The sequence below is a fragment of the Bos indicus x Bos taurus genome, chromosome 10 (genome assembly GCF_003369695.1).
Source record: "Bos indicus x Bos taurus breed Angus x Brahman F1 hybrid chromosome 10, Bos_hybrid_MaternalHap_v2.0, whole genome shotgun sequence".
Classification (NCBI taxonomy): Eukaryota; Metazoa; Chordata; class Mammalia; order Artiodactyla; family Bovidae; genus Bos; species Bos indicus x Bos taurus.
The window spans coordinates 100,920,501-100,945,131 of record NC_040085.1 but is presented as its reverse complement, the minus strand read 5'-3'; the positions used below and the strand labels follow the sequence as shown (position 1 = coordinate 100,945,131).

Here is a 24,631-nt window from a genome sequence, read left to right as displayed (position 1 = left end):
ATTCCACTGGAAAGCACAGCCAGTATTGAATTCAAAAGCCATGTGTGAGAATGCCTTTCCCTGTCAGATTATACTGCCAGGTGGGTCCTCTAGTTAGGTTATTTTGTTTGCTTTTATGTTTTGTTTTAAAGTTATGGTTTTTTTCTTTTTGGAATCAACTTTACTGAGGCAAAATTTAATAAATTTGTACAAAAATGCTCCCATTGGAAGCATTTTGACTAATATATATATACACTTGTGTAACCACCGACTACGGTGGAGATCAGGACATTTTCACGACCACGAAATATTCAACCCCTTTGAAGCAATCTCCTCTCCCTCCACCCAGACCCTGGGGTGACCACTCTTGTCTTGTTTTTTTTTTTCCCCAGTAGATTAATTTTACTTTTTCTAGATTTTCATATGAGTGAAATCATAGAATTGTATACTTTTATTTCCAGCTTCTCTTAGCGAAATGTTTTCGAGAATCCCAGGTGTTGTGTGTATCAACAACACTTTGCTTTTTCTTGCTGAGTAGTATTCCATTTTATGGAGATACATGCTTTGTTTATCCAGTCACTAGCAGATGGATTTTGAGTTGATTGCCGTTTTTAGGGATCATGAATAAAGCTGCTCTGAACATTCTTATTCGAGCCTGTGTGGATAGATGCATTCATTTCAGTTGGGTAAACATCTAGGAGTGGGTTCACTGGGTCCCATGGAAATGTATTAATCGTATTAGAAAATGCTAAACTGTTTTACAAAGTAGCTGTGCCGGTTTACATTCCTCCCAACAGTTTGTATTTCAGGCCTTCACATCCAGACTGCATTTAGCATTGTCAGTGTCTTTTTTTAATTAATAAATGTATTTATTTGGCTGTGCACCATCTTAGTTGTGGCACACAGGGTCTTTGATCTTTAACCAAAGCGTGCAAGATCTAGTTCCCTGACCAGGGATTGAACCCTGGCCCTCTGCATTGGGAGCTTGAAGTCTTAGTCCCTGGACCACCAGGGATGTCTCGAATGTTCTTAATTTTAGCAATTCCCATGGGCATGTTGTCATATTGTGCGATTTTAACTTGCATTGTTCTCCTTCCAGTGAATTTTTATTTTGAATAGCAAAATATTTCTTAGTTCCAAAGTTAGAATCCTGTGAAAAAGTATATTTAGTGAAGGCTTAAACTTATTTTTCTCAGTCCTGCCATGGAAGGTGTGGTTTCAACACTTGGAGAATCTGTTGAGCACTTCTGTCTGAATTGGCACCATGTCATAAGTAGACACGGAAGTGGACCCCACCTTCAGAACGTTTATGTGTTAGCTGGGGGAGATAGACGTTGGTCACGTAGCCTCACAAGCAGATGTTAAGTTGTGACTTTGCTGTGTGCCTTGTAGGACTGATACAAGGAGAGGGCTGAGGCGGTGCTGTCTGGATTTCATCACGGTTTGTCAAGAAAAAGGACTTTGTTTACGAGTTCCCTCCCTTAATAGTTGTTGCAAAATTTCTCACCTGCTGTAACCGTGGGACCTGTCACAACAGGCTCAACCCTGGGAAAGTAACCAGCGCCTCCCTACTGGAACCCAGGTCTGCGGAAAAGCCACGATAAGCCTTTGTTTGATTATTTGGTGTTAGATGAAGTTGTTCAGGCTTGTTCCTTTCAGAGAGCCCTGGTTGAGACAGACCTGCAGTGTTTTTTAAAAATACATTTCTAACACCTGCTTTACATGTAATTTGTGAAAAGCCTTTTTTTTAATTTTGTTTTGGACACTGTGGACATTATGGGCTTCCCTGGTAGCTCAGGTGGTAAAGAACCCACCTGCAATGCGGGAGTCCCTGGTTTGATTCCTGGGTCGGGAAGATCCCCTGGAGAAGGGATAGGCTACCCACTCCAGTATTCTTGGGCTTCCCTAGTGGCTCACCTGGTAAAGAATCCACCTGCAGTTTGGGAGACCTGGGTTCAATCCCTGGGTTGGGAAGATCGCCCTGGAGAAGGGAAAGGCTCCCACTCCAGTATTCTGGCCTGGAGAATTCCGTGGACTGAATACTCCGTGGGGTCGCAGAGAGTTGGCACAGCTGAGCGACTTGCACTTGAGCACTGTAGATTTGACACTGGGTTTGAATCATTTCAAAGCCAAATTTGAGATTTGAATTCTCAATAATTAAAGAGCTGAGATCACTGTTATCAGCGGTTGGTGTTTCTCCCTGTTGTATCTCGTTGGCTTGTTGGAGAGCCCCACCCCTTGCCCCAAGACAGCTCATAGTTTTTCAGTTTGAAACTTTGGTTGTGTTTTATTTTCCTGTAGGTCATCTTGACCTAGTCCAGAACACCACTGGTCTTCAGGGTGAGGTTGACTTTTAGGACTTAAACTCTTAGGAATCTTGATTTTATATTCTTGTTGTTAGAATTGGATTCATAGCACAGAGCTGTTATCTACTGTGTAAAATGATTTACTTTAGATGCAATTTTAATCTGCTGTTCTAAAGCTGGAAAGTTCCCAGCAAACGCTGTTGCCCTATTTGCAGTGCTTACACACGGTTAGAGTGACTCTGAAACATAGTGGAGATCATTGATGAGGTGCTTGTAAAGGAATTCTGCAGAGAATATTTTTAGCAACAACATGCTTTTCTAATCCTGTAATCGAGTTTTCATGTTGGAAAGCTTGCTTCACTTTTTAAGAAGATGAATTCTGTGCTTTCAAGGTACACAGTGGAGTAAACCAGGATGGAAGTCTTGTGGCGTTTTCCCCTCTGCTGGACGCTGTCCCCTATGACTTGCAGAAATTGCCAGGGAATCAACATGCACATATCGTGGCAAGTAGATTCCAAGAGTGAAATTCTAGAGTGATGGGTTTGGTTTTTATTTTTGCCAGTCGCTGTCCTGGCAGGAGACAGATGGCATGGCACACTCCAGCTGAAGAAACCAAGGGGTATTTAATAACCGGCTCGTTGGCAGCAGCGGGCAGGGGTACAGGAACCCAGCAAGGATGGTGTCCTACCCCCGGGGGAGTTGGGGACGGCTGGCTGCCCTGGGGAACTTTCCTCACCCTCAGGTTCAGAGGTGAAGGAGGGAGAAAGTAGCAGAGGCTGTGGGCCCTCAGTGAGGGCGTGGCATTTGGTAGAGGGGTGCAGCTGACTTCTTGGAGAGAGCCTGGGGCGCGGGGGGTGGGGGGGGGCGGTAAATACCTGCCGTCAATCTCCGCCTCTCCTAGCCTCTCTCACAGGGGCCTCCCTGGAGGTCCGCGGCCCCAGGAGTCTGACCGCACATCTACGGATGTCAGCCTCGAGGGGCTGTAAGCAGGGTGCGGGGGCGGCGTGGCCTGCAGGGTGGAAGGAGTCTGTCCAGCGCTTTTGTGTGATCCAGAGTGAGGGGACCAGGAAGAACACACTAGTCCCCATGGGCCCCAAGTGCCCAATGCGCGTGTGCGCTCAGCCCTGGCAGAGGCTCCCAGTGAGCTTGCGGGCCACAGTGGAGAGTCTGAGACCTATCTAAGGGTCTCTCCTGAATTTAAAATGCCTCAGCAGGCACTCCCCTGGCGGCCCCGTGATCGAGGCTGCACGCTTCCTCTGCAGGGATGTAGGTTCGCCCCTGGTGGGGGAACTAGCCGGCCCGTCAGCGCACGCTGCACCGCAGGCAGTGTGGTGGGCCCAGAAGCAGCAGCAGACCTCTGCGGAGCCCTGGCTCTTTCCCGCTCGGCTTTCAGTCTTTGTTTTCCAGCGTTTGATAATTACTTTCCCGTCCCTGGAGGATGGTGCGAAACCCTGGGAGATCCCTCCCATAGGAGAGCTTTCCTGCTCCCAGGGCTGCCTTTGGGAAAGCAAAAGGCAGAGCCGGGCTTCTGAACGGGACGCATCCCGCAAGCTCTTCTGGGTGCGGAGAGTCTCTCGACCTGGAGCTCCTGGAGCCCGTCACACAGATTGGCCACAGTGTGGTGGATGTTTGGAGGCGCTTCCCACCCGGGAGCTCCCGCCAGCTCTGAGCGGTCCTCAGGGATGCCGCGTTGCGGGAGGAGGTGCTCCTGATTAGGTGATCTTTTTCTTGTATTTGTTTCAGAGAACAGCTACACGGTTGAAACACCCCAAAGTACAACATTTCCTTCTGTTGTCGTAAAAGATGGGTAACAGCGCCTTAGAGATGCACTAAGTACTTATTCTGTGCTTATAAGGGCATTGTTTCTATTCTGTCACCAAGTCGTGTCCGACTCTGCGACCCCATGGACTGCAGCACACCAGGCCTCCCTGTCCATCACCATCTCCCAGAATTTCTGCAAGTTCATGTCCATTGAATCAGTGATGCCATCCAACCATCTCATCTTTTGTCGCCTTCGTCTGCCTTCAGTCTTTCGCAGCATCAGGGTCTTTTCCAGTAAGTCGGCTCTTCGCATCAGGTGGCCAAAGGACTTGACTTGTCAGGAATGTAAATCACATTCTCCCTGTGGTGTGTGGACCGCACAGGCCGTGTAGACCTTTACCGCGTAGACCTTACCCCAGAGGTTGAGTGTAGTTTTGGGCTGTGGTTTTGTTGCAAATAAATCTGGTGTTGATGATCACCAGCCAAAGGGTGCTGGCGTTTAGCTTTTTCTCGCCCTCTTTGGATGCCCATCCAGCCAATGCCCTTTCTCTCCTAATTCCCTTTGAGAATCTCTCTAATGCTATGCTATGCATGCATGCTAAGTCGCTTCAGTCGTGTCCGACTCTGTGCGACCCCATAGACGGCAGCCCACCAGGCTCTGCCATCCCTGGGATTCTCCAGGCAAGAACACTGGAGTGGGTTGCTGTTTCCTCCTCCAATGCATGAAAGTGAAAGGTGAAAGTGAAGTCGCTCAGTCATGTCCAACTCTTAGCAACCCCATGGACTGTAGCCTACCAGGCTCCTCTATCCATGGGATTTTCCAGGCAAGAGTGCTGGAGTGGGGTGCCATTGCCTTCTCCCTAAAGTAGCATGCAATTTGAAGAGTCTCCTACCTGCCAGTTGAGTTCAGAGGCCTGAGACCCCTCCCGGAGGGGAGGGGATGTAAATGCTGACACACCCATGCGCAAGGCACCTGCCTTTGTGGGATGCTGTTTATCTTGGTACAGCCCATCCTGGCAGATTGTCAGACCACTCTGATGTTCCAGATTTGCAGGCATTTCCAGGAGGCTGGATTCTCTCTTGGAAGCAGTATGATTTGGTGGAAAGATGGAGGCAACTGAGAATGCTGAGGCTGATTCTGCTTCTCCCCGGTCAGGACCTCAGGAAGCCCTGGGTTTTCGGAGCCCTTTTTTCTTGGCCATAAACAGACCTGCTCTCCTCACATTGCTTCCTTGGGTTGTTTCAGGACGCCTGAGATGCCTGATCGCCCTTTGAAATTTACTCTGCAAATGAAACGGTCATGTTTTGTCTGCCGAGGGTCACGTGCCAGCAACGCAAATATAAAATCACGATAATAACAGTAGTGACTTTGGACTGTTTTTCATCAGACACGAGCAGTTAAAGAACACGAGTGTGTGTGTATCAGAAAGCGTTTGTAGACACACTCCCATTTAAGGATGTACGTAACTTCGTACAGTTGGTGTTCCGCCCAAATTTTTTGTGATTTGACTCAGAAACGTGTGAGAGAGTTTTGTGGAAGTGCCTGCCTACCTACTGGCATTGGTTCATAGACTGCGACTTGAGTAGTGACATGCACAGCTCCTGAGTCAGACTTAGGCAAGTTAGTTAACTTGCCTGAACGTTCACTTCCTCATCTGTAGCGCCGTGCCACTAGGCACCTCCCAGGTCTGTTGGCAGAGTTAGATGAAATAATGCAAATGGATGCTAGATCGGCCCTCGGCACCTGGCCAGTTCTCGGTCACTGTTCACGGTCATGGCCATCACTGTTAGCCCTACGGTAGCTCGAGTGTGGGGGCTGGAGTCCCAAATGTCGCGTTGGGCTGACATTTAGGCCAGGTGACTCAGCAAGGTCCTGAGTGAGTTAAAATTTCCTGGGTATAAACTTCCCCTGGGTAATCAAGGGCTGGCTGTTTCTCCAAACCTTAATTAATCATGTGGCCGGGTCCAAGCGCCATTGGTAGGGGCCCCGGGGCATCCCCGGGCAGTGCACCTCGCTTCCCCGCGTCTCCCGTCCCACGTGGGGAGATGGGATGCCGGCCACAGGAGTCCTGCCTGAGCCCCAGCTCAGGACCAAGGAAGCAGCGGTCAGAGAGGCCGCCTGCGCCGTGAGATGAGGCGCCGGCTGTCCCCCCGCTTCTCCGTCCCATGCGTTGTAATCCGGTGACACAGAACTCTCGGCGGGCTCTCTCCCGCGGTGTCTGCTTGGCTCTCATGTCGCCTGGTATGACCGTCAGTTACTGACGAGCCTCCTGAGCGTCTGGTTGACCCTCTCGAGGGCCGGGCTCTGTGTTCGTGACTGCAGGTCGCAGTGAGTTCGCAACTGAGCTCAGAGGCACCCAGACACAGGCGTGCTGTCCCGGGTTGCCCCTGTGGGCCTGGATGAATCTCCTGGGTCACGGTGCTTGTGGCCCCGGTGGATCCCCACGGTGACCAGCGCGCCGTGCTGACACTGGCCTCTCCAGGTGACACACACATGCTCTCACCAAGACGTGCAGCTTGCAGCAGAGATGTGCAGGCACGGAGGTTGGCAGCTCCACCCGGGGGTAGGACCTCCCGGGAACACAGTGTGTGAGAACGATGGGATGATGAGAATGAGACAGTGATGAGGTTAAGGCTGTCGCTTGCCTTTTAAATACAGCTGATTTTTGGCTAACGGGTTTGAACTGCAAGGGTCTACTTATATGCAAGTTTTGTTTCAATAAATCTGTTGGAAAAAATTTTAGAGATCTGTGACCATTTGAAAAACTCAGATGAACTGTATAGCCACGGAATATCAGGAAAACTAAGAGCCATGCAAAATACGCGCTAACTGTACACGTGATTGGTAATTCCTGTCAGCAGCAGACGACTGTGGTTGAGACTGGGGGCACCGAGACTTATGTGAGGATTTTTGACTGTGTGTGAGGGTCAGGGGTCGGTGCCCCCTGCATTGTTCAAGTGCCTTGTTCAGTGGGCCTCAGGGAGACCGTGAGGCCAGGAGGGGACACTGAGACACCAGGGAGCCGTGTAATTTCGTGTGGTTCCTAGGGTCCAGGTCAGCGAGTCTTTTGGGGAACTCTGTTCACTCATGTTCTTCTTTAGCGTTAATCGCGAGGCCAGGTCCTTGTCTGACTCCGTCTCTCCTCCCCCTCTGCCTCGTGCTTGATCAAACCCCTGTTCCTGTGGACTTCTGGACGGGCAAGCTCTTACCTGCAGTCGTCCTGGACGCCCTCTGCTCCCGGGACCCCACGAGCTCTGTCTGTGTCTTGACGACACCTGCAGTAATATCAGAGGAATCTTGAAGGGTCACGTGGTCATTATTGCGTGACCAGTGGGTCATTGTTGCATTGACCCACTCCTGGGTCAGGGGTGGTTTCGGATTTTAAGTTCATAACTGATGCCCCCGCGCCAGCGGCCTTTGCATTTGGGAGGCGTGTGTGAGAATTTAGAGGCACCGTAAAGGCAATTTCTCCTTCCAAGTGGGCCGAGTTGCTTATAGCAACTCACTGTGGTGAAACCTGGACTCCCAGCCTAGGAACTGCCCCCCACCCCCAGGCCCCTTCAGGACCACCAGGCAGAGAAGGGGGCCACAGAGGATGAGATGGTTAGATAGCATCACTGACTCGACATGAATCTGAGCAAACTCCAGGAGGCAGGGAAGGACAGGGGAGCCTGGCGTGCTGCAGTCCACGGGGTGGCAGAGAGACACGACTCAGTGCCTGAACAGCAAAGGAGAGTGGGTGTCTCATTGGTCCCAAGGCCAACGGTCACTCTGCACAAAGCCAGCAGACCAACGACCAGCCCAGCGTGCACTTTCTACTGAGCGGGTCTTTGCGATTGTTTTTTAAAAATAAAAGACCACAACCGTTAAGCTCCAGCCTAGTCCACAGACACCCTGTAACCGTAACTCCTACCTGGCTGGGCACATTCAACAACTTCTAGTTATGGAAATAAGGTGATCAAATTATGTGTGCCTCCTCGATAAGATCATACTGGAACATTTAAAAATAGATGAGTAACTGTGGACAACCAGAAGATAAAGCTGCCCTCATGGGCCAGTTGGAATGCAGCCAAGGGTGTCTCTTGTCAGACCCACGTGGGCGCTTGTCACCCCAATAAAACGTTACTGCGTTGATCGTCATTTGTAGAGTTTGAATCCCTTTTAAAAAGTAGAAGGACCAGGAAGAGCGCAGGTTCACTCCAGAGCTGGCGCTGGCTCTCGGCTCCTCCCTTCTTCATAGTGTGTGTGTGAGAATTCTTTCCTGGGTTTTGAACTTTTAAAATAACCGAATTTTTGTTTCTCTCAGTGTATTGAATGGTGAATTTTATCTTCCCTCCTACCAACTTTAAGTCAGTTTGCTTTTTAAATTGGAAAAAAAAAAAAAGGCACGAAAAAGGCAACTTAATGTATGTTTTCCCATTAGCCTCTTTGCAATTCACTTATGCAGTTTTAACTTCAAGGTGGTAGGTGTGATGCAAGCTAGTGTTACTTTAAAAAAGGAATATCTCCACATTCCCAACAACCTTATCACATATCGTCCTTCCCTGTTGTATTAATACATCAGGTGACAAATACAACCTTGTAAATTTACGTCTTTGTTTCTTTAATAAAGTTATTAGCAATTAAATGGTCATGGAGAATTTGTTTATCCATAAATCCTCTCTGTGTATGTATGATGGGAAGATAGAATGGCTTGATGCTACAACATCGTTTGATTTTATTTGAAGTTATTTTGCTCTTTGAAGTGTTAGAGCATGGCTGGTATTACAAGTATATAAGACCATCAGCTTTTTATATTTCCTGTGAGTTTTGGGAGTTTTGAAGTTTTTGTAAACTTCCGTGTGTCTGTATTCCTTCTCATCCCACCTAGGTAACACTGTGATGTTTCAGAAGTGGAAGAAGAGTTGACCTTCATTTGCTAAAGGTCCCCAAAGGACAGATTGGTGAAATGAATTGGGAAAATCCCAAGATTTAGTTGGTTAAAAGCAGTGATTTTTAAGATGCCAATTCTTTGACTTTCAGGCTTGAGTATGAGGGTGTGTGTGTGTGCGTGCGTGCATGTTCCCTTTTCTTTGTGTGTGTGCGTGTGTGTGTTCCCTTTTCTTTGTCGGGGGGGGTGTGTGTGTATGTGCGTGCGTGTTCCCTTTTCTTTGTGTGTGTGTGTATGTGTGTGTGCGCGTGCGTGCGTGTTCCCTTTTCTTTGTGTGTGTGTGTATGTGTGTGTGCGCGTGCGTGCGTGTTCCCTTTTCTTTGTGTGTGTGTGTGTGCATGTTCCCTGTGTGTGTGTGTGTGCGGGTGCGTGCGTGTTCCCGTTTCTTTGTGTGTGTGTGTGTGTGTGTGTGTGTGTTCGTGTGTGTTCCCTTTTCTTTGTTAGAACTTCCCAGTGGTGTGTTTGACAGGATTTATAAGTAAGTGTGTTTTAGGTGTTTTGGTGATCATCTTATTATTGATTGTTGTTAGCTGAATGGCTGTAGACTGCCTCTGGCAGTTGGAAAACAGTTGTCTGGAGAGCACCAAAAATAACTCATTTCAGCCCACCAGCCTCCACGAGTTGATGTGCTTGAGAGTCACCCTCCCTTTGGCCTCTCCCAGCCCCCGTGGGAATCAATGATGGGCGTGGAGGTCGGCATCACAGTGAGTGACGGAAGAGAGAGTCCTGAGGGGCAGGGGCCACCGGTCACAGACTCCAGGTTGCCTTCTGCCATCCCACCCCACCCAGCTCCACCCGCCAGGTTTCTCCTGGAGGCGGATTGGTTTGGGGTTGTTTTGGTTTTATTTAGGTGTTAATGCAAGGAAATGATTGATTCTTCCTGCATTGATTTTACACACACACACACACACACACAAAGAAACGGGAACACGCACGCACCTGTCCACCTTCTCCCGGAGAGATGAAGCCTTTTCCTGGTGCCTGGGAAGTTTCTTCCCCACCTGTGCCCCCTCTGTCCCCCATCTCCATGGATGTTTGGGGAAGGGCGGGGGGTTTTCAGAGACAGCCGAGGAACGCTTGTGAAAGAGCCTCATCAGGGAACTCAGGTGTCTGAATACTGTACATGTGATGTGTTCCTCTTGGGTTGCAGCTCCCCAGCTTTTAGACTACATCTGTAAAATAACAGCAAGATGGTTGCATGAGTGGAAGAGGTCTGTGGATCTGATACTCAGAAGCAGCCTTGTCAGCGAGTTGGAAATAGTCCGTGGCTGTGAGTTAGGGGCTCTGTGTCCAGCATTCGGTGCCCTCACGCTGGGGTGGTGGTGCTGGGGCTGCCCTTCCCGCCTGCAAGAGCCCTCCCCAGAGTGGAGCAGGACTGCGGCCCGCCGGCCAGGGTCTTGAGAGAGACTCCTGTGCGGCCCAGGTGTCTCATTCTTCTTTCTCATCCTTCCTTCTGCTTTAGGAAAACGAAGTGTTTAGAAAGCCAAGTGGGACATTTAAAACACCACGAGTCATCTGGGAAATCCAAATGTGTGTTTAAAGAAAAAAAAAGCTTTCCTCTGGAGTAATTGTGTATTTCGTTATGGGAAATGACTGATGATTTATCTAGAAAAAAATGCCTCGTGATCAGTGTTGTCCTCTTTCTCTCCTCCCCTCTTTCAGGACCTGGCTGGTTCTTCAGATCGTTTGCTTATTTAAACTTTAAACCCTCTCCCTCCCCCTGAAGTCTCTAGATTATAAATTACAGAACTTTAGGACAGAGGGGGATAATAAGCCTCTTGAAGTGGAATGGTGTCACTTGTTAGGATAACTTTTCTCTGTTTTTTCCGGAATCTCCCAAACTCCCTGTGATGTCCTTTGACAAGGAGGAGAACTAAACTGCTTCAGCGCCTTTCTCACGCTGGCGGTGGTGTTAGGCGCGTTCCTCTGAGCCCAGGGAGACTAGAGGGGATAGTTTTACCCCTAGTGTGTAGGTGCAGAAACTGCCCGCCTCAGAGGACACGTGGTTAGCTCCTCGTGACACCACAGCAGGCTGGCGGTAGAGACGGTCCACACAGGCGGACCCCTCTGTTGCACGTGCATTCTGGAATGCTCCCTGGGAGCCCCGGCGTTGGCTCTTGCCGCCTCACTGGTCAGAGTCTGCGAGGGGTGCATGCCTCTCACCTTCTTGACAGTCCAGGGAGCCGGACTTGCAAAGCCAGACCCTCTCCTGGGGCTCTGCTCGGAGAGGGACAGGAAGGCTCGGGGAGCACGGTCTCCAGGGGCTCTGGGGGCTCCCGGGGCAGCCCGGGGGGGCGGGAGAGGGTGCTGAGCAGGGAGCCTGGCCCAGGGCGGGTCCACGGGAGGAGCTGGCCTGACACAGAAAGAGAGAGAGAGTGTGTGTATACGTGTGTGTGTGTGTACGTGTGTGTACCCCCTTGGCCGGCTTGTGCAGTCTTTTATAGTTGTGTATTTCTGTTCAAAAATGTCTGCCGAGCTCCTTCTCCACCACAGGAGTTGTCGCAGGCGCTGGAGGCACAGCAGCGGCCGAGCCGGCCGGGGCCGGTGCCCGTGGCCCGCAGCTGTGCGCCGTTGTCTTTTTCTGGAGGTTCTGCATCCTAAAAAAAATGGACCCTGCCTTGTATCCTGCTTCCAGGGGTTGTTAAATTGCTTGTTTCAAAATGAGGCACGAGGGACCTCCATTCCTTCGGGCCACAGACTTTGGAGTGGGCACGTGACCCACCGAAGTCTGGGTCTGAGCCTCTGGTCCGGTGCTGAGGAGGGGTTTGGTGGGAGTTGGGGACACGGGTCTCTGGGGGCATCAGCGCCTGCCCCCCTCATCTCCCCTCCTCGTCTCTCCCCGAGGAGCCGGGCAGGACCCAGGTCGGGAGGAGGAGCCCAAAGGCAGGATCCATGGGGGGTGGCCCGTGGGAGGGTGACCCGTGGGGGGTGGCCCGTGGTGGGTGGTGCCCGTGGGGGCTGCACAGGGCCCGGCGGGTGAGCTCGTCGTCCGCGGTGAGCACATCTGACCGTTTCCAGGAGAGGACTTCACGTTTGTCTCCTGGACCTGGGGAAACGTTCAGAGTGTTGGGCAGAAAGGCCACTTGATGGAAAGTGTCAGCATCAGGCGCCCCACCTGTAAAGCTCCAAAGCTCTTCGGGGCCGACCATGTGGACCCTGTCAGTTTCTGTTTCCAGCTGAGCCCCCAGACCCGGAGAACGGAGGGGCGGCTTTGGAGGCCAGCACCCGCTGCCCCCACCAGAGACCCTTCCCCTCCAAGGCCAGCTCCTCCTGCTCATGGCAGCTCTGCCCCACCCAGCTTCACTCCCTTAATCAACTCCTCTGCCCCCAGGGCGGCATGCAGGGCAGGCCTCTGCCCCGAGGAGGTGGCAGGGTTAAGCTCTAAAGGGCAGGGGCCTCTCCTGGGCAGCACCGGGCTGCCACACAGGCTGGGCACCGGGGGCACCGGTGCGCGAAGAAGCGCCATGAGACTCAGCAGTGCAGGCCTTCCTCAAGGTCTCACATGCCTCCCGCATCACCCCAGTGCCCAGGTTTCTGCTTTGTTCTGTTCTGAGCCTTTCACTTCACCTCTGCTATCAGACAGTGGAAAACAACCATATGTGGTCTGCCCCCGCTTTGGATGCAATTTGCATTATTTCACAATTTGGCAAGTGCTCCTCCGCCAGGGCAGGGCCTGCTGTCAGGCCTGGTGTCAGGGAGTGCTGGCTATTTAATACTTTACCATCGTGATAGGAGAGAGGCTTTGTTGAGCTTTTATTGTGTACCTGCACAGGATTATCTCCTTTAATCCTTGCAACAGCCCTGTGAAGTGGTGTAATTACAGCCTTTCCATTTTATAGATGAGGAAACTGAAGCTCAGAGCAGTTAAGTCATTTGCCCAGGGCCACACAGCTGGCAAACAGCACAGGGCTTGCTCTCGTCTCCCTGATTCCAGTGTCTGTGCCACCGGGCCTACGCGCAGCTCAACAGCACGTCCCTCTCATGCGTGGTAGGCTCGCTGCTGCAGTGAGTGTCCAGACCGCCTCCCGCCCCTCCCTGGATCACGGATGGCAACCCCTCCCCACCCGATCCCCCAGAACGCGGCCCAACTCTCTTAGCCTGGGAAGACCCCCTTCCTGGCTTTAGGTCCCTAAAATTATAGGAGCTTCCGAGTCTGAACCTTGGGTTCAAGGGCAGGAGCTGCAGGGACGCAGCAGCCACCCGTGGCCTGTGTTTCTGTGAATTAAATGTCCCGGAAGCACAGCCGTGCCTGTGGCCGTTGTCGTCCCACAGTGGTGGAGGTGAGACTGTCTGCCTACGAAGACTAAAATATTTATTTTGATCCTTTAAGAAAATGTTTACCAGTGCCGGCCTCAGAGGAACCCGTTGATGGGAAACCTCTAAAGCCAGACTGCCTCTAGCCCCCCATCCTGTGTCCGATCTGCCTTTGCCAAGGTCGGGGTCAGTTCGGCGACAGCGGAAGGAAGAGAGTGGCGTGTGTCCTCAGTCAGCAGCCCTTCACCCATGGACGTCTCAGAGGCTCTGTTCACACGGGTCCTCTCCCCAGCCCCAGCCCCATCCCGGTCTCTGACCTCCTTCCTCGAATCAAGCCTTTCTTTGTCTCTCTTCTTCACCTGCCACGTCTCATCATCACAGGCCGTGCCGCTTCTCCCGAGGACTCCCCGGAGCCGCCCTCCCTCCCCTCCCCACCACTGCGGCCACCTGGTCCCCTCGGGCCCGGCCGTCGGGCCTTCCCCGCCCCTTCCCGGGCCCCTCCACTTCCTTCTGTTCTTCACACAAGGCCTGGGTCTCCCAAGCCGCCACCCTCTGCCCCCTCACAGCGGGCGTCACGGTCTGTCGTGCTCCTCCTTGGGTACCTCTCGACTTCCTGTCTTCTGCCCCCTCCAGGATCCCCGCTTCAGGACAGCAGTGGCCTCTGTGTGTTGTCTTTGGTAATGTACCCCATGGTTCCTGGCATGCAGTGGGTACCATACGGGTGAGGGAGCAGAGGGTAGTGGGCAGTGCGGAGAACACCCATGGAATTGGCATCTCAGAAGCATCCAGAGGGGTGTTTGGGCCCGACCTGTGCACACTAAAGTATTTAAAATGGGTAACCAGCAAGGACCCACCGAATAGTGCAGGGAACTCTGCTGCATATCACGCAACCATCAAGCTGAGAAAATCATCTGATAAAGGCGCGTGCAGACGTTTGACTGAGCGCTGTGCTGCACCCCTGAGCCGAGCACAACAGTGTCCATCAGCCGTGCTCCAGTATAAAACTGACAGTTTACAGAGGGGACCGTTTCAGATTCACCGCCCACGGGCATGCAGCGCCCCTGCGGGTCTGGCCTCTCTGGCCCCACCCCCAGCACGGCCCTCCCCCGTGTGGGTGCCACACGTGGGGATTCCTCCAGTACTGCCGGAGGAGGGCTTCTCCCTCAGAAGTGGTGCGGAAGACGGAAACCCTCCTTCTAGAACAATGTTCCCCACCCTCTTTGGACCCAGAACCCAGTAAGCGTCTGTGCTGAGTTGCTTCCATCGTGACTCTTTGCGACCCCATGGACTGTAGCCCACCAGGCTCCTCTGTCCATTCTCCAGGCACGAACACTGCAGTGGGCTGCCATGCCCTCCTCCAGGGCATCTCCCGACCCAGGCATCGAGCCCGCGCCTGGATTGGCAGGCGGGGTCCCTACTGCTAGTGCCGCCTGGGAAGCCCGATTAATGTAACCACATGCCCCATTAACGCAGCGGGGCCCACGGTTTGTAAACCGTGTTTAAAGTGTGGTCCTTACCTCACTGACGCACAGCCCATGAAGCTGGGCCGGCTGACCCCTGCGGGTCTGCTGAGCTGCGGGACACCGGGGAGACTCATGGGCTGCCGGGGGCGGTGCTGGGCCCTGACCTCTCAGGGAAGAACAGGCCATTTCTTGCAGTCAGGTTGAAGATTTAATTGATGTTTTTCTTCTCTCTCTCTCTTGTTTTTAACCTTTCTCACTAGTCAGTTCTTTCTGCGATATAGGTTCTCCTGGTCTACTGTCATGTACTGATGTTTTTATTGCTAACAAGGGATTGTCTGTTAATTCTCTAGGTGCTTTTTAATTAAACCAATTTGGCTTCTTCCATGTTTTTACTCCTTTTTTCCTTTTGCTTTGCACATTAGTTTTCTCAAACCATGTGCGTACGTGTTTGTGTGCATAAGAAAGCTCTTCCTTGACAGACTTTGTTTTGTCCTAAATATATATTTTATATGAAATATATATCATATATATAAATGGTTTTATATATTTATATTTACGTTATATTTATATAAATATCAATATAAATATGTTGCTGCTACTGTGCTCAATTGTATCCAACTCTGTGCGACCCCATGGGCCGTAGCCCGCCAGGCTCCTCTGTCCATGGAATTCTCCAGACAGGAATCCTGGAGTGGGTCGCCATTTCCTACTCTAGGGGATCTTCCCTATCCAGGGATTGAGCCCACGTCTCTTGCATCTGCTGCACTGGCCGGCAGATTCTTTACCGCTGTAAATATAAATATATTTATAAATACATACAAATATTTTTAAGGATGTAAATGGATCTATGAATAGAGATCTTTCTTCACTTATTGTTTTGAATTCCTTAACATTTAATGGTGCACCTCCCTCTGTTATGATAAAAAAAAAATCCATATTCTTAAGATGAGATGCATATAATTCTAAAAACTCTGATCCTCAAACTTATTACACAACTCTAATCAAATTACATCCTTTTCTCTCAGTGAGGGGCATTAAATGTAATTTTTCCTGGCTGAATAAACTTGAGCGTTCTCTGCTCTGCATATTTCCATGTTAAAAGTTTTCAAGTCAACCTTTTTACTATTCTGAGCTGTTACATGAGACCAAGGAGGATGCTTGCAAATCAGACGCGGGGCCAGTGTCCCCCGGCTCCCGCCAAGCTCTGCCTGTGGTTCCCTCTCTGGTGGAAAAGCCCTAGAGGGGTCCAAGGGATCCTCGGCCTCCCCGTGGGTGTGTCCTGAAGACGCTTTTTAGGCTTATTTCTTTCCTCTCTGAGAATTCTGCGTGTAAGATATTGAAATTAGCGTCTGGTCTGTGGAAACCTATCCCCGTTCCCAGCCGTGCTCACTGTAAAATGCGGAACTGATCAAGGTAGGGGCTGTGATGGCCCAGGAGCAGGCCTGCAGTGAACAGATGCTGTGAACACGTGCTGACCAAGCTTGGAGGTAAACCTTAGCCTGATGACCATCGTGCAGAGACCCGGGCGAACGGAGGCTTCTGGTCGGGGGTCAGACTGGCCTGCAGAGCAGAGACAAGTAACAAGGAGTGAGGGGTGGTGAAATGAAGGAGGTCTTAGAAAGTGGGAACGCCCTCCAGAGGGCCCTTCTGAGCCCGTGCGAAGGCGTGGGGCAGACTGCCGCCTGGTCCCCACGGGCCGGGCCGTTTCCGTGGCCCCGCCCGCTGCCGCGATGGACCGGGCTGCTGCTTTCATCTTGGGAAATCGGATACAGAAAGACTGTCCGGCCGGCCTCACCTCTGTGCTTCTGTTCAAAAAGAATTGTCCTTGACCCCCTCCACCATTTACGAGTGCCTTTACCTTCTCTGCTGTTCTGGTCCTGTCTGCCCTCCTAGGCCCCACAGCAGTCTCTGGGGGAGGGCGCAGGCTTTATTTTGCCGGTGAGGAAGCCAGGACTTTCTCCGGGGCCCTTATTTGCCCAAGGCCACACAGGAAGCTCCTGGCCTTAGGACTGTGTTCTTACTAAAGCTCCTCGGGCCTCTGGTACCTGGATGGCTTACCTTATGGACTGCCTCTCCCACCCCAGTCCTGCGGCGTTTTTCCCTTTTTCTTTTGATAAATGATGGTTTAGTATAATCCACAAGATACTAAGGGTCAGGAGAAAGTGCATTCTTGGCTCATTGTTATTTCCCTTCATTTCTTTGTCATATTTCTATTCCCTGTAAGATTAAACGGCTCCACCCTGAAAACCACCTTGATGAAAACAAAAGCTCCCATGTGGTTCCCAGAACCGAGATAATCTCCCTGCAGAAATATCTGGGTTGCACACGGGCCCTGGCCCTCCAGCCAGCTTTCCGGGGCCTTGTCTTCAAGGGGGTCAGAAAGGCAGTTGCACGCTGCACAGCTTGTTCTCCAAGGACAGGATGGAAGGGCCAGGTCTGGTCTTTTGGTGACCTGCCTGCTTTACCCGGGAAGTGTCGTTACTCAGAAGTGAACTCTTCTGGGCTTGAAAATGTGTGCGTGAGAGGGAAAGGCCACGTAAGGACACTGAATTTTCCAAAGTTGAAATCATTCATGTCTTTAAACATCACTGAATTTTCCAAAGTTGAAATCATTCATGTCTTTAAACATCCAACTGATTAAACTGGGGACTTTGGTGTTTAGCCCAGGCAGGTTGGCCTGACTGGGACTGTGTTTGGGGGGGTCAGGCCTGCAACTGTGATGGGCATGATCGGAGGCTTGAGCCCCTGACCTTGGCTTTGAGCAACTCCCTGTGCTCAGCGCACTGGTGCTGTTGAGCTCAAAGAACTTGAATGGGTTCTGTGAATATGTTGGTAAGTAAACTATTTGGTCGACTGATGACTGAACTACACATTTTTAAAAGTTCTTTAAAGATTTTGGGAATAACTTATTTTTAGTTCTCCTTCTAAGGGATTTTCTTGGGCTTTTTTTTCTCCTGCCTGATAGCTAAACGATTTTCTTGTTTGCTTTCTACATCTTTCTGTAGTACAATAGTTGTGGAAATTAGAGGGTCCGTTGGCTGGAACCGTGGGGCGAGTGTGGGTTTATATAATTTGACTTCTTTTCTCTCCAAATCAGTAAACATTTACACATGACCTTATCAAACAGCTTGGGTACCTTTGGTCACTTGAAAGGGGAGCAGCCAGTTCCAGCGGGGAACAGAGGCAGGGCTTCCGCGTGCTGTGTAAGATGCTGGCTCAGAACGCAAGCCTCCGACTGAGAGTGGGCCTCAGACTAAGTCCTTCGCTTTCCGTGGAACCAGTTCGAGAAGATTTGCATTTTTATAAAGTTTTTGACTTCTGAAGATTGAGGTCTGGATCCAGAATTGAGGAATCCAAAGAAACAAACACTGGGTTCTGGCTAAAGACTGACCACTGCTGCCTGAGGTCTTTTTGTCTCCTGGGGACGGTCATTACAGAATTCCACCTGAAGCTTAAACGTCATTCTTTTGTAAGCAGGAAGAAAACAAGTGGATTACTTTTCTGCTTTTGTAAAGTGGCACCAATGTAACATGGTTTGAAAACCTAGGTCTCGGATTTTCAGAGCGGAAACGGAGTTTTGAGGGTGTTTCTGCCCTCTGTTTTTCTCTCAACCCTTGATAGCTGACAAATTTGAAACTCGCTTTTTTAAAGACAATACATGTTTTTCAAAGTTGATACTGAAAAATAATAAGGTTACTGAGGGTTTTGGTAGGTAGGATATGAAAATGACAATATTGTTGTAGCAACCTCACCTGGAAATAACATTTTCATTTTGTCAAACTTAATGTGAGTACACGGAAGCACACCGCGCGGTGTTTAAAGGTCAGGAGTGCTGTAGCTAAGGTTGGCAGACGGTTAACAAAGAAGTAAGAGGCTTTAAAAAAAGTAAGGTACTCCGATGAGGGCTGTACACCTACTTGTGCTGTGCTTAGTCGCTCAGTCGTGTGCGACTCTGCAACCCCGTGGACTGTAGCCCACCAGGCTCCTCTATCCATGGGATTCTCCAGGCAAGAATACAGGAGTGGGTTGCCATGCCCTCCTCCAGGGGATCTTCCTAACCCAGGGATCAAACCCAGGTTTCCCGCAGTGCAAGCGGATTCATTACTGTCTGAGCCCCCAGGGAAGCCCACATCTACTTACCGCACAATAGTTGCTGTCTCTGTATTAATAACTTTTTATTTTGACTTTCTTTGCAGAGTATCGGGAAAGGGTCATTGTGGTGCATAGACCCAGAGTATAGACAAAATCTAATTCAGGCTTTGAAAAAGACACCTTACCACCCACACTCGAATGTGTTCAATACACCTCCCGCCTCTCCTCAGGCATATCAAAGGTAAGCCGTTCAGACTTTTCTGTTTTTCAAGATCCTTTGTTTGTTTTGTGTTTTGGTCTACTGAAGTTGTATTATTTTGGCAGAGACAGGCACTGAAACTAATAGGCTCTGTGACTTTAAGAGTAACTAGAAAATGAGAAAGAAGTTAAGTATTCTTGGAGGCATTACCCATTGCTGTCTTTTCTGCAAACCTTACCGCGTCTGCTGCTTGGGAGAAACGCGTCTCCTGGAAGGCCCCGTGGCGGGTGGAATAACGTCTCCCTGGGTAGAGACGTTTGCGCAGGAAAGTTGACCGCCTCAGCGTCTGAGCACGGGGTGGTTTGTAGGGGTGGGCGTCCAGGAGTGAGCTGGGCGAGCGGCCTCTGCCTCCCCGTCCGCTGAGGGAGAGTGTCTGCAGGTGTTGGAGGGAAGGGCGCCCTGCGTTGTTGTCGTTCCCCGTCTCCATGTGGACGGTGCTCCGGGGCGATGGCTTTGTTTTGGTTCCGTGGTGTTTGCCTCTTCTGGGAAAACAGCAAAGGGCCGTAGAGACTTGGATTGCTCCTCGCGTGCCCCTTTGTTTTCAGGCACTGAGGTTACGGAGCCGTTTTTACAGAGAGAGAATAGGAGGGGAGGTTATGCCACCTGTCACTTAAAAAAACTGGTTAATGTTAGCGTCTGTACAAGCAGGCGTGTAGCACGGAGCCAGCTTTAACGTGGGTTTTCCCCTGTAGTGCTTGGGCTAGGCGTCTGGCCCTCAGTACTGCCGAAAAGGGTTCTGCTTTTTTCTTTAACGTGTAGAGATGTTTCCCTTGTCACCACCCAGTCAGGAGACGTGAGCCTCGGGCTCCACGTTGGTACCAGCGAGGAACGGCGTGAATTCATAGATGCCGTGGGTTCACAGCCAGCGTCATTACAGACTCTTTCCCTGGACTGAGGGAGCACAGAGGGGGCCCGTGAAACAGCCTTGATGAAGTTCTCGTGCATCCCGGTTGAGAAGCATTCCATCACAGGCCCTGGACAATCAGTCTTCAGCAAGAGACAGAGAGGAACAGCTGGGCCCTCTGAGAAGACTGCTGTATGTCTGCCTTAGCTAGGCGATTAGCGTGATGGTAGCCATGGCAACTGCAGCGTCTCCATAGCAACGCGTAGCTGAGACAGGTGCAGTTGCATCACAAGGCTGTTTGTTGCCTGGCAAAAGGACAGGCCATTAGTACTTAGATATACACTGTTGCCTTAGAAACAAATAACCCTACATAGCAACTACAGTTGGTTTGAAAGATTTGGGGGGGAAGAAAAAAGGTTGTAGCAGCTTTTGTCTATGTTCATAAAAATCAGTGGAAGCATACTTTATTGGAAATGACAACTTGAGGTCATGTAGCTGTAGGAGATGAAATGGGATTTTCCAAACCAGCCCAGCCAACACTGTAGAAATGTCCAGAAGGGCAGAGCCATATGCTTGGTTTTTTTCCTTGTGGCCATAGGCACTCCTGAAATGGGAGGAAACTGGGATTGGAGTGGAGACTGGCCTGATATACCAAGGTCGTGGGGGAGGGGATGGCCCTCATGATTGGAATAAGTCCCAGATTCTCATTCCTTTTGTCATTCTGCTCCCCTCACCCTCCAAACCCCCACAGCAAGCCCTTCGCTTTGCTCCCAGTTTGCTCCTCGGAAGTATTTCATATCCTTGTGCTTCTAAGAAGTTAAGAACATAAGTGTTATTCTCTGGGTCATATCGTGGGTTCATTTAGACCAGTATTTTGTTGCCAAATGTGACCCCAGGGGAAGCACAGTAATTATTGAATAATTTGAAGGATTATGGTAGAGCTCTAGGGGTTATAAGAGGAATGCACACTCGGGAGAGAGGCTTTACATGCTGGCCTAAGCTTAATGACTTCATTTGATTTTTTAACATAGGCGTAAAAACGCAGACCAACTGGAACTTGTGTGAAGAAGATAATTTCCAAACAAAAACGTGCCAGATCCCAGTCTGTCACATCCAGTTCTCTTCTCCCAGATGACTGAGGGGTAAAAGTTTCCATCTTTACCCATGCCAGGGCTTAGATTTCAGCTTCATGAAGGTTCCTGGCTGTGGGGTGAGAAGACACACCAGGTTCTAGCCTGCTTCTTCCCTGTCTTAACTCTGTAAAACAAGTCACTTTCTCTTTCCTGGGGACTGCAGTCCCTTCATCTGAAAGCTCAGAGCTGGCTTCGCTGTCCTGTAGTGTGGAAAGTTGTACTAAGGGTCCAAAGTGCTGGATGGTTGGACGATATCTGTACAGCTGACGGAGATGTGTTCGGTTCCGTTTTAAAGCCTTCAGGCCACTTGCGGACGTGACTTAGGGAAGAGGGACAAAGTGAGTCATTAAACAGGGGCCACGCGCGATGGCCTGACACGGTCTGGCTGGGCCTCTGTGACGCAGGGGCCTGTCCACCCCGCAGGACTGCCGTGCGGGGCACTTGGCAGCACCTGAATCTCACGGAGCGTCTGAAATGGTGATTGCACCTGATGGGTGGTTACTGCTAGGACTCGGAGGTGCGCTGGGCAAGGAGCGCTCTGAAGCAAGCAGCCGGTGGCTGGAGACTCTGCAGGGAAGAGGAGCCTCTGAAAACAGCGCCCCCAAACCTCAGCCTCGTCCAGATAGAGTGCCGAATGTTGCCGCGCCGAGCCTCGTGCCCGTTTTCCAGGGCCCGCTCTCGGATGCTTGTGAGAAGCATCGCCCTGACCTCTGTCTTCGTCGTCAGGGTGTCACGCCTGCCCTTCCTGTGTGCTGTGTCCCTGTCTCCCGTTTGTAAGGACGTCGGTTATCCTGGATTCGGGGCCACCCTTTTCAGTATGATGCAATCGTTACATCTCTGATGATTCTATTCCCAAATAGGGTCACATTTTGAGGTACTCGGAACCCCCATCATGAAACTCTTCTGTGGGGTGGGGGTTGAATACACAGTTCACCCCCTAACAGCTCTTAAGTAAGGCATCTCACTGATAAAAATATGGGAAAGCAGAAAGTTAAGGAAGTATTCAGAAAACAAGGATGTCATAGGTCTACCTGAATTTGCCCCAGTGGCCAAAGCTGAGACAATCCGAACAACAAATAAATAGCATAGCATTGGGGTTTTAACTCCACATATAAAATCCGTATCTGTGAACCCACGTTGATATAAACGAATGCTCAAATAAATAAATGCGAGTAGAGACAAATTTCCCTTATGGAAGAATTGTAAATAATTTAGATATTTGTCCGTTCAAGACATTGGAGTCTGACTCCCTGCCTTTGGAGTGGCTGCAGTTGATGACTTTCTTCCAAAGAGCAGCGCATGGAAATGGTGGTGGGAACGCCTGGCAGGTGCTACCTCGGCCAGGTGATCAAAGCTCACACTGTCTGTGATGTGACGTGGACAACCTGTACCTTTCATGCAATGTCAAGAGATTGTCGCTTCACCTTTCTCGTCCCCCTCCTCAGAGCCCATAACTCCAGTGTAATCTGAGAAAGATACCAGACAGAGTTTTGTCCCCAAGGGGGAGGGGGTGGAGACATCCTTCAGAATACCCGATGAGCTGGCTTCACAGCTGTCAGCCATCGAAAACAAGGAAAGTCTGAGAAAAGCTGCTACAGGTCAGAGGAGGGCACGAAGACATGGGATCTCTGGGACAGGTTCCTGGGCTTCCCAGGGCACACAGGTGGTGAAGAACCTGCCAATGCAGGAGACATAAGAGACGTGGGTTCAATCCCTGGGTCAGGAAGATCCCCTGGAGGAGGGCATGGCAACCCGCTCCAGTGTTCTTGCCTGGAGAATCCCATGAAAGAGGAACCTGGTGGGCTACAGTCCATAGAGTCACAAAGAGTTGGGCATTGCTAAGGATAGTTTCCTGGAACAGAAAAAAAGACATTAGGGTGAAACTAGTTAAATAGGAATAATGTGTGCAGTTCAGTTCAGTCACTCAGTTGTGTCCGACTCTTTGCGACCCATGGACTGCAGCACGCCAGGCCTCCCTGTCCATCACCAACTCCCGGAGTCCACTCAAACTCATGTCCATCGAGTCGGTGATGCCAGCCAACCTTCTCATCCTCTGTCCTTCCCTTCTCCTCCCGCCTTCAATCTTTCCCAGCATCAGGGTCTTTTCCAATGAGTCAGCTCTTTGCATCAGGTGGCCAAAGTATTGGCATTTCCGCATCAGTCCTTCCGATGAATATTCAGAACTGATTTCCTTTAGGATGGACTGGTTGGATCTCCTTGCGGTAATAGTAACACACCAGTGTTGGTTCCTCAGCTGTAACAAGTGTACCATGGTAACTTAAGGTGTTACCTTCGGGCAGACTGAGTGTGGGGTCCGAGAGAACTCTCCGTGCTGTCTCTGCAGCTTTTCTGTTAAAGAAAAAGCAGTCCCCAGTGCACAGACCGGTTGAGTGGGTCAGTTTTGTGTCCGTGTCCTTTTTGTCACGATGGAGAGTAGAGAGCACAGCAGTTCACCTGACCCATCTGGAGTAACTGTGAGCATCGCGACAAGACATCTGGAGAGCTGACGGCAGGGGCTCGGCTTCTACCTCATCCTCCCCAACGTCTCCTGAGCTAAACGAGGGGCTGCTCTGTAGGTTCTTGGAACTTTATTTCCATGAATGGTCCTCAGCTGTGCTTGGGAAGGGTCCCCGAGGCCAGGCTGCCCACGCAGATCAGCTTCCTTCCTTCCCCAGCGTTCGCCAGGGTGATGTTCAGACTCTAGACCTGGAAGGAGGAGGGGAGACGGTGCGTTTGGGTCTCTTGCTTCTCGATCCTTCAGAAAGTCTCATCTGTTTTCATGGTTTTGTTGCCTGTGCCCCTCCTTCGCTCAGGAAACAAGAACTTCTTGTTAAAGGATATGCATGTTTTAATCCTCTTGATATAAAGATCACCAAATTGCCTTCTGATTTTAAACTCTCTTCCAGGCTACACTCCCGCCAACTTTTTAGGACTTTTCCCCTTTGCTAATCTTTCTCCACGTCTGATGGTTAGAGAAACAGTTCCCCAGTGGGTGACCTCCATCTTATGATTTTGTTTCTTTAGAGTGCGGGGCCCTTGAACTTTACAATACTTGGTTCATGTCCTGTAAATAGCAGATGTTCCATAGCAGTGTTTATGACAACAGATTGTTTTTAGAAGTTATCTGTAGGACCTGATGTAGCATCTTCTCTGGGATAGGGGCCCATCCAAAATCAGGTTACAGGAAAAAAAAAAGTTTTAATCATCTCTCACCATAGGTGGGAACAGGTTTTACAGTGAATCAAACAGTATGGTTTGTAGAGTTTCCTGGATGATTTTTTTTTTTCAGAGAAAGGAAATTTAATAAAATACGCCAGATTGGAGAGCCGGAGCTACCATAGGTGCATTCTTCCTCGGTATGTCCAGGGAAACCCGAGCATCTTACGTGCCCGTGGTCCACGTGACGGGCCAGCCACGGCTGGGCTTTAGATATCGAAAGCCCCTATTGAGGGGACTGTTGTTCCCCAATGCACCTTTCATTTTCTGTTTAAATATCTTCACTTTAAAAATAATGACAACATATTTTATGTTCTGTGTAAAGTGTTACAGCCTCTGTAACATGTACAGAGTTACAAAAACCCACAAGACGTTTGAAAGCTTCGCAGGTGG

General features: G+C 50.4%; 1 protein-coding gene across 8 annotated transcripts in view; it reads left to right on the top strand.

Annotated features, from left to right (window-relative positions):
- FOXN3 (forkhead box N3) overlaps nucleotides 1-24,631 on the top strand; it is a 461,393-nt gene that overhangs the window by 231,793 nt on the left and 204,969 nt on the right. For all 8 annotated transcript variants that reach the window (XM_027552694.1, XM_027552700.1, XM_027552693.1 and 5 more), the window contains one exon: nucleotides 18,891-19,027. In XM_027552694.1, the coding sequence (XP_027408495.1) occupies nucleotides 18,891-19,027 (137 nt within the window). The remainder of the gene's footprint in view (nucleotides 1-18,890; nucleotides 19,028-24,631) is intronic.